The sequence below is a fragment of the Meles meles genome, chromosome 17 (genome assembly GCF_922984935.1).
Source record: "Meles meles chromosome 17, mMelMel3.1 paternal haplotype, whole genome shotgun sequence".
Lineage (NCBI taxonomy): Eukaryota > Metazoa > Chordata > Mammalia > Carnivora > Mustelidae > Meles > Meles meles.
Genome location: NC_060082.1, coordinates 25888309 through 25901404, shown reverse-complemented (window position 1 = coordinate 25901404; position 13096 = coordinate 25888309). Strand labels below are relative to the sequence as shown.

General features: G+C 48.5%; 1 protein-coding gene across 2 annotated transcripts in view; it reads right to left on the bottom strand.

The window, feature by feature from the left end:
- DSTYK (dual serine/threonine and tyrosine protein kinase) overlaps positions 1-13096 on the bottom strand; it is a 49075-nt gene that overhangs the window by 22686 nt on the left and 13293 nt on the right. For both annotated transcript variants that reach the window (XM_045982474.1, XM_045982475.1), the window contains exon 2: positions 7565-7953. In XM_045982474.1, coding sequence (XP_045838430.1) covers positions 7565-7953 — 389 coding nt within the window. The remainder of the gene's footprint in view (positions 1-7564; positions 7954-13096) is intronic.

Genomic DNA, 13096 nt, shown 5'->3' with positions numbered 1-13096 from the left:
ACACTTACCGTGAAGGGATGACTCATCCCTGACAGTTATAAACAAAAAGGGAAGCCAGCACTGTCTCCTGGAGACAGGGAGTGAAAAAAGTCGTCAGTAATATAGAGAGGAGGAGCCAGAGCCGTTGTGGGCCCTATTCTGGCCCCCGGAGAGGGAAGTTTGCCCTCGGACGGTTTCGTGGAAGGCTGCCTGCCTTCCTAGTACCTAGAACGGGGCTTGGCATTCGTGGGCATCAACAGATCCACGTGGAATGAATGGATGAGTAAGTGATGCCTTCACTACCTGCTCCAAACCATTTCAGTAATCACATTTAACAGTTCCCATCTTTCAACCCTAATTGCACACATTTAGCTGGGATTGCTGTTTGCTTCTACTCCCAGAAGAAAGCAGTGAGTAAGCATTTTGCTCCTAACTCAATCAGGGAAAAAGAATCTCAGGGAAGAATGAAAGTGCCCCCCAAATTCCCACTGGAAGGCACAGGGAATTCCTAAAGGGAGTTCTCCTGTAGAATGCATTCTGCACAAGTCTACAGAAGCCACAGAAGTCGATGTGCTAACCATCGATTTTTCTTGGCAAGATTAAGAGAATGAACAGAAAGGAGATTGCTACTCTGCAAACACTGACCTCTTAGGTTTTGTCTCTGATGTACAAGGACATTGTCTGAAATGCCAGGAAGAAACGGCCCAGTCCCTGACGAAGCCTGACCACTTCCTAATGACACGGGCTCTCACGGCTCGTGGCACATCCTGAAACTCCGTTCTGGCCGAGAATGAGCGCGTTCACTGACGGTTCAAGCAGAAGGCAGTCACGCTCTCAGGCAGGTCACAAAGGTCTTTGCTTTCTCCACAGTTCTGAAGCCTCAGGTTCCCACCACACAGAAAAGAAGCACATAACTACGTAAGACAGCTCTGCCCGTGCTCAGCCGTTGACCCGGTCTCGCCCTCAATCCCTGTCCCCACAGTCTAAACTACCTTTACTGGCCATTCTCCTCCCATGCCAGAGGTTCCCCCTCTCTGTTCTTACACAGGTGAAGCATTTGTCATTTTCACCTGGTTGCCAGAAGGATCACTCTTAAACGCTAGTTACATCTTAAGGAAAATACCTTTCTGCTCTTGTTACATTGGACAAGACACCTGGCTGCATACACACTTAGTGGCCTCCGTGCAGCCTTCCTTGCAGCCGCTCCAACACCCAGGACCCAGGGATACAGGCAAATGCAGGAATCTGGAGCTTCCTTCTCTTGTCATTTACAAATGAATTCATCAAAGCAGAGAGACAAAGTGGTAGAAGGCAGAAGGGAAACTTTTTATAACTTTAACTTTTGTGTTATTTCGCTTTTAATAGCATCTTTCTCTTCTGCCATTACAAAGGCTCTCTATAATGAATGGGGAAGAACTTTGTCTCTAACTGGAGCAGAATCATGATGATAAGTAACTTGGAACCAGGACTTCCGCTTGACGAAAGGAAGGCGTTCCAACATGGTTGTCAGGCAAGGGACTGGTGACTGAGAGAGGGGGAAATTTTCTTCTCAAGGATGCTGATTAGTACATTCAAAGGGAGGAGGGAACTGGCTTACTCTGTGCCAGACACTGTGCTGAGTCCTCACACACCGTCTCACTGAGGCCTCAGAGCAGGCCTAGAAGACACAGACTGCTACCCTATCTTGCGCAAGAGGGAACCTGCCCCGTCACCCGGTCAGTGAACTGACAAAGCCAGGATGTCAATCCAGGTCGGCCCGACTACAAAGAGCACACTCAGTCACTGAAGGGCGTCAGGAGCCGTCTGGGCTGATGTCGGGCAAGTTCTAAAAGATGAATGGAGGATGGACAAGATGACTTCAGGGGTCTTGACCATACTATTGTTCCAGGTTAAAAAGTATAACCTAGGAAGGAAAGGCTCTGCCGTGAAACCAATTGCAAGGACTGCTTGAGACACCATGAAAGGAGTCAGAAAGAGAACATTTTCGTTAGCCCCACCAACCGAGATTCTGCCTGGTGACAGCACTCCCAACGCGAGTCTCTGAATTCCCCGCCCCCACCACCATCCTCAACTCAAGGTGAAACACACCGAGATCTTTGACACAGTGAAAACAGGGAAGCCCCTGGGTGCAAAAAAAAGGTAGACAGTTGGCGCCTGGGTGGCTCAGTTGGTTGAGCTTCTGCCTTCAGCTCAGGTCATGATCCCGGAGTCCTGGAGATCGAGCCGTGTGTCGGGCTCCCTGCTCGGTTGGAGAGCCTCCAGGTCCCTCTCCTTCTGCCTCTCCCCCACCTGCTCCTGCTCTTTCCCTCTTGCTCTATCTCAAATAAATAAATAAAATCTTAAAAAAAAAAAAAAAGAGGTAGATGGGACCCTGGAAAAAAGAAAAAAAGACAAAAGAGGAAGATTAAGGCTATAATCTCTGCCGGATTTTCTCCCCAAGAGCTAACCCTGAAAGGCCACAAATGAATCACTGGTGGTAAAATGAGAAAACAGCCTCAGATTCAAGCTGTTCTTTTTACATTTATTTTAGTGAGCACAGAGATTTAAAAAACAAAAAACAAAACACTACTTGCCTCTCAACCACGCGCACCCTCAAGAGGTAAATTAACCTGCACCAAGTACTATGGGTTTCTTGGCCAAGAGCAACGCGTGCAGGTATGCAGGACGCCTACGTTGCCCACACCTGTTAGTGTGTGATAGGGGAGAGGCAGGAGGGATGTTCAGTATGAAGGGGACAGGCTCATTGCCTAGAAGGAATTTACATTTTTGCATTTGTCTGAACTTCCAATACCCTTTTTTTTTTTTTTAAAGATTTCATTTATTTGACAGAGAGAGAGATCACAAGTAGGCAGAGAGAGGGGGAAGCAGGCTCCCTGCTGAACAGAGAGCCCAATGCAGGGCTCGATCCCAGGGCCTTGAGATCATGACCTGAGCCGAAGGCAGAGGTTTAACCCACTGAGCCACCCAAGCGCCCCCCAATACCCTTTTTTAATGTAACACTTTAGTTCCCCTTTCTCTTTGCCCCATAAAATCAGAACTTCTTTATATCTCCAGAATGCTATTCTCCATCTTATACGTTACCCAACTTTGGGTCTTTTTCCTTGGAACGGCCATTTTTGACCCAATTCCATATATTATCTCCCCCAAAAGGTTATCTTTTTGCCCTGAGGACCTTCACCCGGCCTTCTTTCCGTTTGGTTACCAATCAACTGTTATCTTTCAATCTAGAGACATTCAAGATAAGATAGGGTATCTAACTGAAGGTGAATGACACACAGCAGATCTAGTTTTATAAGTACCATCAGAAATGCCAAAAACTAGACAAAAATTGAGAAAAGCTAGTTTTCCAGCAACAAAGGATGGTTAGTAAATTTGGGGGTTAAAATTTTGCATAAACTATTGTCACGTCAAGTAAAATCCTTTCATGATCTTGGGTTATGACAGTGTTAACTGCTGAGAAATGACAAATACCAAGGTCTGTACAACAGTGAAAATAGATTATATCCATTGCTAGCTACTGACGGAGACTGAGGGTTATAAAGAGAAAGCTTTACTACTCCAACTGGTTAGAGTTAAAAATAAAGTTTATTTGCAAGTCATCGGACCGTTCCTGGAAACACTACAGTCTACCTCAGTTCGCCGAAAGTCACCCCATCACACACCATCCTGAGCCAAAGATGGTGTCTGCGTGTGGCAGTCTGGCCCCCAGACGACGCGTATGTCTGTCCGGAGGATGGAGATAAACAGGCCGGCAGAAGAAGTGACCGCTCTGTCGGCCCCAGCACGAGTGAGACACTGGCCAGGCTGTGGGGTCCCCACCTCCGACTGCTCCGACTGAGAGAGTTTAATCATCTCAGCTCCTTGCTACCCCTTTTCTTACAGGTGGTCCCGGGAAAAATACGCACACACATCCCATATCAGACTGAGGCAACCCCGAAGCGGGCACTGTGTTCCAGCGGACTCGTAAGAAGAGGTGGCAATATGCCAGCCGGCCGGGGTGCAGGTGGAGAAGGGAAGCACGCGCGTGTGCAGAAACTGACCTAGGGAGCACTGTGACCGCTGCAACGTGTTGCCAGTGGGAAAATGACTCTGTTTTTAACACTAAAGAAGGCTACGGAAATGAAGGCTTGACGGTGTTCCTCTGCTGATGAATTATGAAATGAGACTCTCGGGGGACCCAGAGCTCAAAAGCTGGGAGTACCAAGCCCTATGGGTCCCCGTGAGTCAGCCTATTCTGGAACACATTGAAATTGGCAAATTTATGAGGACTTTAAAGCACCATATTAAAAGAATGACCATTGTACAAGAGGGCAGGGGGAAACTCTGCTTTGATAATCTGACAGCTGAAAATGAACATCTCACTTCCCCTAATTCAGTCTTGGTTACCTTGAGCCGAGTTCTCTTTTCTTCACACCCCCTTTGCAAACCAAATGGAAGGGCTGTTCAGAGCTAACTCCTTGATCTTAAATACAACGGGAGTAAACAAAAAGATCTTTCTCACCCGCACACAAATCGTCACAGTAGCTGGGAAGCGCCCCTCACCCGGAGCTCCGGGAGCCGAGGCCCACGGATGCAAGAAGACAGGGGCCTGACTGTGCGGGCCGAGAGGGCCTGAGCGCCACAAAGGCTCTGAAGGCCTCCCCAAGGCATGGCATCAAGGGGTTCCCAACTTAGAACCACTGGGGTCTGCTGCTATTTCTACATCAAAACCACTGGAGAATAAAGCAGATCCGGAGGAACACTGGCTAAGGAAGCCTCACCAACCACATGAAACAGAACTTAAGAGGCTAGAGAATTCCTCAAGGCAAGAGAATATTCCTCAAGAAAGAAAACACAGGGGCACCTGGGTGGCTCAGTGGGTTAAGCCTCTGCCTTCGGCTCGGGTCATGATCCCGGGGTCCTGGGATCAAGCCCCACATCAGGCTCTCTGCTCAGCAGGGAGCCTGCTTCCCTTCCTCTCTTTGCCTGCCTCTCTGCCTACTTGTGATCTGTCTGTCAAATAAATAAATAAATAATCTTGAAAAAAAAAAGAAAGAAAGAAAACACATACTTCGGCTGTGCAGAGGGAAAGCTGATTTGGTACCTTGACTTCCCAACCAAGAAGCCGCCTCAACTGTTCCCTCAGTGGCGTGCTTAGCGCACGTCAGGAGCAGTCGGGGGGGTTCTCCCCACTCAGATGTGTGCCCAGGGGATGGCTCTCACTCTCCTGCCTGGCACTTGCTTGAACTGCCTCAATTCATGGAACTAAAGTAAATGAGCATTAAAAATTAAAGTCAATAAAATGAAGGGACCCAGAGAAATCAATCCAGTCACGTGCCTCTCCTGGCCATGGCTCTGTTCACAGTCCAAGATTGCTTTTAAAAGGCAAGAACAGGAAGAACTGCCACCTGACCGATAGCCGTCAGACCTACTTACTAGTGGTTTTTTGTTTGTTTTGTTTTTAAGGATTTCATTATTTTTTTGACAGAGAGAGACCGTGAGACAGGAACACAAGTGGGGGGAGTGGGAGATGGAGAAGCAGCCTTCCGCTGAGCAGAGTCCGATGTGGGGCTTGATTCCAGGACCCCGGGATCATGACCTGAGCCGAAGGCAGAGGCTTAATGGCTGAGCCACCCAGGCGCCCCATTTAACCGTGTTTTTTAAGCTGCAGGTCAGAAGGCAGCAGCTCACGGCATCAATTCTGTGGACTGCTACTGTCAGTCTTAAAAAGTGAAATCAAATAGAAAAGACAATAGTGTGTCTTACAAAAAGTAAAAGTATTGTTTCATGAAATGTTATTTCTATGTGTATAGGGGCACCTGGGTGGCTCGGTCGGTTGGGCGTCTGCCTCCGACTGAGGTCATGATCCCAGGGTCCTGAGATGGAGTCCCACATCTGGCTCTCTGCTCAGCAGGGAGCCTCTTTCTCCCTCTGTCCCTCCCCCTGCTCATGTTCTCTCTCTCTCTCTCTCAAATAAACAAATATTTTTTAAAAAATGTATATGTGTACATAAATGTATTCGGTCCTGATACAAAGTGTTATTTTTTTTTTAAAAGATTTTATTTATTTATTTATTTATTTGACAGACACAGATCACAAGCAGGCAGCGAGGCAGGCAGAGAGAGAGGGAAGCAGGCTCCCCGCTGAGCAGAGAGCCCCATGTGGAGCTCGATCCCAGGACCCTGGGATCATGACCTGAGCCGAAGGCAGAGGCTTTAACCCACTGAGCCACCCGGGTGCCCCCAAGATGTTATTTCTTAAATAATCTCTATACCCAATGTGGGGCTCAAAGTCACAACCCCAAGATCAAGAGTAGCATATGCTCTACCAACTGAGCCAGCAAGGTGCCCCCAGTGAATGAAATCCTAGAAAAGTCTGAAAGCCCACTGAAGCACTAGAACCTGAAAGAACCAGGTCAGGCCATTATATCACAGAGAGATTATGTGTGGCTCAAATACTGACGAACTGTGAAGTTCACAGGTCAACCGAGCAGCCTCAGTTAATGAACAAGGATTACTGTCAGAGCCGCAGCCAGCATTACGCAAGAACGCGCTCGGCATCCTGGACCTAAGGAGTGTGAGCCCTCAGTCTGAAAACACAGGGAAGTCACTGCTGAAACTGCACTCAGAGAAAATGCTGGCTTGTGTACATAGCCCCTCTAGCATTTACCAAGATAAAAGAAATCTGGTCTCTGGAAGGAAATGAGATGACAGCTTCTAGTTCTGAAGTGTCAAAGGCCACAGCCACAACCAAAGGACTCATTCACTGACTGGGAGATCAGGCCTTTTAGAACAGGGTAGGTGTAGAGGTTATAAGAAAGAAGAAACCAAACTTCCTGTTGCTGCTAAGCTAGCCCTTCCTTCCTGGGACAGCTGATCAAGGTGACGGGACGCTCCGTTCTGAGCAGAAGTGCCTTCTTTTCCTCTTACCCACTCCTGACCCCTGACACAGTCACATTCTTTGCTGATCCCCGCTCGGTCTCATCACATAGCCTGGTCCCAGCTATAGAGCAGGACAGGAGGCCTAGCACAAGAGATCTGAATACCAGATAGTTGAAAGGATCTCCTGGAAGTGGGAGTAGATTCCAAGGGGGAAGCCAAGAAGGTATCTTTCAAGATGACAGGATCTCCGTATCTCCTCACACTGAGCCTGACCTGTCCTCAGGTTCTCTAGTTCCTTAGAAACCAGGAGACAGGATCTGTCCCCGTTAATAATAATGGCTAGGTCTAAGGAAAAACTCAAAGTCTTTACTCCGGCTCAACTCGAGTAAGAGCCATTAATCATCAATCCATCATCTTATCATTCCTTTTAGAAAGGGACGGCTGGAGGCAATTCTAGCAAGATTTGTGGGCCTGATCATAATTACTCTGCAAAAGCCTGCGGAGATGCAAGGAGTACAGGCTGCAGGGAGATAAGCAAACTGCTCAGGGTCCTGCCTGGGGTGCAGACGCAGGGACGGGTGCTGCCAGGGCCCTGTCTGTCCCTTCCTGGGTGATATGCTCTATCAGCTGATGCTCAGGGCCCAGAGCATTGCCAAACCGCTCTGGGAGAAAGCTCAAATACAGAAAACGTGGGTATGTCCGTGCGCGGCTGTTGAGACCGGTACCTGTAAGAGTGCGTGGTGCATCGTCACCTCCAGTTCGGCTAAAACGGGGGCGGCGTCCTCCCCGTCCTCTTGGACCTCCAGGTCCTCCTCAGGGATGGTCTCCCAGTTGCCCTGGTCAGCAACCAGCGTGTGCACCAGCTCGTACTGGCCGGGGAGCGCCAGGCCGACCCGCGTCTGAGTCCCATAGGTGAAGCGGAGACGCCGAAGCTTACAGCTCTCCTCCCTGGCCAGCCTGGCGGTGGGAAGCACGTGCACCCCCAACAGCAGGTTCAGCAGCTGGCACTTGACACTGCAGTCCTGGCCGAGGATCAAGATGCAGGGAAGGCAGTCCACAACCTGCTGGAGATACTTCTCTTCCTTAGGTGGGAAGGCGATGCAGCTCAGCTGGCCTGGGCGGGGAAGGGGAGGGCAGGGAAGGAGAAAGCAGTACAGATAGACAGTGAGGACGGGCAGACAGAGACCCAGTCAGGATGGCAGGGTCCTACGGAAGCAATTTCTAGGAAGCTCCTGGCTGGACAAGAGACCGGGAAAACATCTCTGTTGGAAAAGGTTCCTCAAATATCGAACAGGAGTCCCGTCCCTGGCTTGTCCCCAGAGCAGGTGTCTATACCTAGAAAGGCGGCAGGAACCTGATCCCTCCCCACTCCGTTTTCATGCGGTTCAGGGCCAGCCCAAGGAGTACACCAGGACTCGGCCTCGGTCTTGAGATCCTTAAACTGGCAAAGCCAGAGAAGACCACGTGAACTAGGATGTGAATCCAAGGGGACACTGTACCTGAACACGTCAAAGTGAAAACCTTCATGACAAAAAACCCAATACTTGCACAAAGAAGGCCCTTGTAAATGTCTCTACCATGTGCCGTGTTAGCTTGTTGCTTTCCTCATTTATGGCATCTTTTATAACTAAATGTGTGAGCTCATCTTTGTGTGTGAGAAAGAGCTAATCTTTACACACGCATACATCAAAATAAATTGTTATTCAAGTCTGCTTAGTTCCAGAATCTTTTCCAGTTCGTCTCTCTGATGGCTGCTGACAGCGTCCCAGCTGCCGCGTCCGTTCTCTATAACTTTGGGTGCTGGGTGAAGATCAGTAACTCCGGACCAGGGGCCACTGCTTCAATTTACGGAAGACAAGGCGTGGAGTAAGACAAAGGGAAGAGCTCCCTGTCAGGAGACGATCCGGGTACATCTAGGAGGAATGTGATCTGTCTCAGAAACATCCACTCAGGACAACCACACTCACGTAAATGGCGAGCTTCCACACACACAGCAGGCGGCGTTCAAGAGAGAACAAAAAGCTTCCTCAAGGAGGAGAAACCTCTGTGTGGGAAAAGGAACCGAAAGTCATTGACCTGCGCCTCTCGGATTCGGAACGCAATCATTCCCGACCTGCTCCCGTCTGTGACTCAGGCTACCCCTGAGTTTGCTCAGAAAGGCACAGCCAGGGGCCCCTGGGTGGCTCAGTGGTTAAAGCTGCTGCCTTCGGCTCAGGTCATGATCTCAGGGTCCTGGGATCGAGTCCCGCATCAGGCTCTCTGCTCAGCAGCAAGCCTGCTTCCCTCTCTCTCTGCCTGCCTCTCTGCCTACTTGTGATCTCTCTCTGTCAAATAAGTAAATAAAAAATCTTTAAAAAAAAAAAAAAAAGAAAGGCACAGCCACAGGGGTTCTTAGGCTGGAAGAAGGCTGATCTCTGGGCCAAATACATCTTTACTGAAAGGCTGTGTGGCACCAACTGAAAAATATTCCCCTTCAGTCACGTCACTATGAGCTGTTAAGCCACTCGTAAGCTGTTCACTTCATTCGAGGGAGGGGGCTCTTCTGCTTCAGCCTGGATCTATTCTGTAACAAGTCCTCAAACCCCCTTCCCTTCCACAAATGGCACCACCAAAAGTTTTCAAGAAGGTTTTGCTTTTGCCCAAATTCCTCTCCATGCTTTCCATGAAAGCCCTTCCTTTCATGTGTGTCTGTGAGTCCAACCCCTGGCCTGCATGTGCACATCGGGACACCGAGACAAAGAAATTGAGTCTCCTGGGCAAGAGATGGGCTCCTCTGAAAAAGCAAGGAGCCGTAACAGAGTGCCTAACTGTGTGCAAAGCATTTACCAAGCCCAAGCGTAACACACCAGACCACTGGTCCAATCTTTGATCCACAGTCTAAAACCAAATAGAGAGGGGTGCCTGGCGGCTCAGTCGGTAGACCAGGCAATTCCTCATCTTGGGGTTGTGAGTTGAGGTTACTTCAAAATAAAATCTTTAAAATAAACAAAAGCGAGGGGACAACGCCGATTGCTTATATGTCGACTAAGCAAGTAGCAATGGGCTAGTGCTTAGTCCCTTCATATCTGGTTCACAACTCAACAACACTTACCACAGTCTAATCTGGTCATCTGTTTATAATGTCAAAAGCAGGAAGGACCATCAGATTTCTCTGTACCCTGGACACCGAACACCGTGACTGACACTTAGCAAGTACTCAGGTTACCCCCTGGTTTGCTCTGTGTAAGAACCATTTACTGTAGAAAATTATCTACGGAAAGCTGTAAGTAGTTTCACTGAGTTCTCAGAGAAGTCTAGGGTCAAAACCATCGGCCCTAAAAACCTTCATCTCGATGCAGAGAGTGGACACAGGCCACAGAACAGGACCTCCCCCCTGCACCTCGCAGAATTTAACTACAACGATGCCAGCCTGAGCTGTGGGGACAGATTCACCAGCTAAAATCGCTCTCAGCCATACTTTCTATCCCTTCCTCTTTTCCCAGTGCGGCTCGGAAGCTCAGAAGGACATCCAGGTGTAAGCCCACGCTGATGACCTTCATAACTCCTACAGCAAAAGTTGACACATAAGAAAAAACGAAACCTAAGTGAGCGTGGAGAGTGGATAACTGAGAACTAAAACCAACTCATCACTTTTCAGGACCAGAGGGCGAGATCACAAAACCTGAGACTAAGCGTCAACTCTAGGAAAGCCAGTAAAACATGCTGCCTCAGCCAAAGCCAAGGCAGACACACCCCATTAATCATCTGACCCAAATGATCACCCTCCCCTCCATCTCTGTAGTGACAAAAACAGCCACTGCAAATACACCAGCTAGGTTCAAACCACCATAGACCGGTGCCATGGGACAGGAGTGCACTCCACTCAGGTTCTCTGGGCAACGAGTGGACTGAAGAAAATCCTCAGTACGGGTATCTCCATCTGTTTTTCAGTATGTCGCTATTCAAGCCTTTCACTTCTGCCACCGGTCTTTAGCTTTCCACTGATTTCCGACATAGCTCTACCAGATTTGAACGAGGGCACGGATGGGACAGAAACAAAGTCAGTGCTAGGTCGCTTCCATCCTTGCTTCTCCCAGGCAAAGGGTTCGGGGAGGGAGGAGTGCTGCAAGCAAGAGGAAAAGCAGATGGAGGAGGGGCAGAGATTGTGACTCCCAGGCTCCACTTCTCACTAGCTCTGTGACTTTGGCAATTCACTTGCGTTTTCTCAGCCTTGGATTTCTCGTCTGTGAGCTCGGAGAAGGGCATGACATCATCGTTAGCATCTTTCCAGTGCTAAAATTCCAAGAAGCCTTCAGGTTTTAACTGGTGCAAGACACACCACTGAGGGGGATGAGTGGTTGGGCTGGTTGTTTTCGATCTTAAATTATCTGTGAATTTAATCTGCAAACTTTCCCTGGACGATTTTAACAGCAGATCAAAAAGCTGACTGAACTAGCCAGGGGCTTGGAGGACCTACAGAGAGTGCAGTTTCAGCAGCTCTCTAAAGGAAGAGATTCCAAACTGTGGCCTGACAGTAGGAGGGAGGAAGAAAACCTGCTTCAGAGCTGGAGCAGCTGCCTCACTGACAGTTTAAGGACTTCCGAGTTAATCGAGTTTTCTTTCGTAATTAATCTAACAGCGTCTGCATCTGGGGCCGCCAGAAGGCACCGGCAGGGTGTCTCAGCGGGAGCCCATTAACCCCGCCAACGCCAGCCACAGGCAAATGCAACTCACATTGTCTTAAGTGCAAGCCAAGGCTCTTATTTTTATTTATATATTTTTTGATGCTTCTTAAATACAGATCAGCTTGATTAGGGTTACTTCTAAACAAAGGTTTCCAACTAGAAGAGGGAGGAGGAAAGCATCTATAGTAGCAACCCATTTTGTTTGTATTCCATCACAAACGGGAGCAAAATACACCCCAAAATATGCCTCTTTGGCTTGCTATTTTAAGCTGGTTATTTTTAAATAAACAGCAGATGCAGGTGAAACTGAAAACTGAGCACAAGTTACCCTTTCATAGGAAACATTTACACTTAGAGCAGTACAAGGGAAATCTCCGTTTGCAAGGGCGTCTCCCTCTCTGTACCAGGAAGAGACAGATGAGTCTAAATCCCTAGAAACCCTTGTCTTTTTTTCTTTTTTTAAAGATTTAATGTATTTGACAGACAGAGATCACAAGTAGGCAGAAAAGTAGGCGGCATGCGGGGGGGGGGGGCGCTGGGGGGATGGCAGGCTCCCTGCTGAGCAGAGAGCCGGATGCAGGACTCCATTCCTGAGCTAAAGGCAGAGGCTTAACCCACTGAGCCACCGGGGCGCGCTAGAAACCCTTATCTTAATGCAGACCGTTTACCCCTGTTCACAGCAGCCCTCCTGGTAACCTCCCCTAACTGACTCCCCACCCCCAACATCTTTGTCTTTAGCTGGAGATGATGTTTAAGGTGGTGGCATGGGCCTTTCTGGAGGGTTTTTCCTGGAGGAAAAGCATGCATATAGGAGGGATACATGTTATTAAACTTGTTTTTCTCCTGTTAGTGTGTCTTTTTATCACAGGGGTGTTGTGGCTAAGAAAGAAACTGGAAGGGCAAATGAAAAATTCTTTTCCTCCCCACAGTTATATTTACTTAGCTCTTTCTAAGTACATCTCTTAATTTCCTTCATCTCATTTAATGCTCGTAATTCTACCCAACGAGGACTATTATTATCCCCATTTACAGATGTGGAACCAGCAGCTTGAAAAACAAAACATAACAGAGCCGTGTTTCCCCATTTATCTAAGCAGATGAGAGACGGAGCCCAGCACAGTGCAGGAGCTGGGCCGAGGTCTCAGGGGCCCAGCTCAACGCCTAGGGGTAAAGAGGGCCCATGAAGAGCCCAGGAATATGCCATCCCAAGGGGTGTTTTGAGCTCAAGGGACTGGACATGCTACACTCTAAGAAGGGCATTCTCACCTCCTCCCCTTTTTCTTCCTGAAAGCAGGAGATAAAAACCCCCATCTGGATGGTGAACTCCCTATACCACAAGTAAAGCAACACTCTTATCATCAAAGACCTGGAGTCGAGGCCAAGAAAAATCAGTACAAACAAGGCTTGTTAAACTAACCCTTATCTTCCTAGTCCCTTTTCCACCACTAACTGCCTTACCCCAAGCCCCTCTGTCTTGTCACATTTTCATAACTTACTTCTCTTTGTCCATCCAATTCAGTACATTAAATGTTCAGCTCTGCTTCTTTGGGTCTTCATCTCCTATAGGGATGTTTCCATGTACATTTCCGTGTA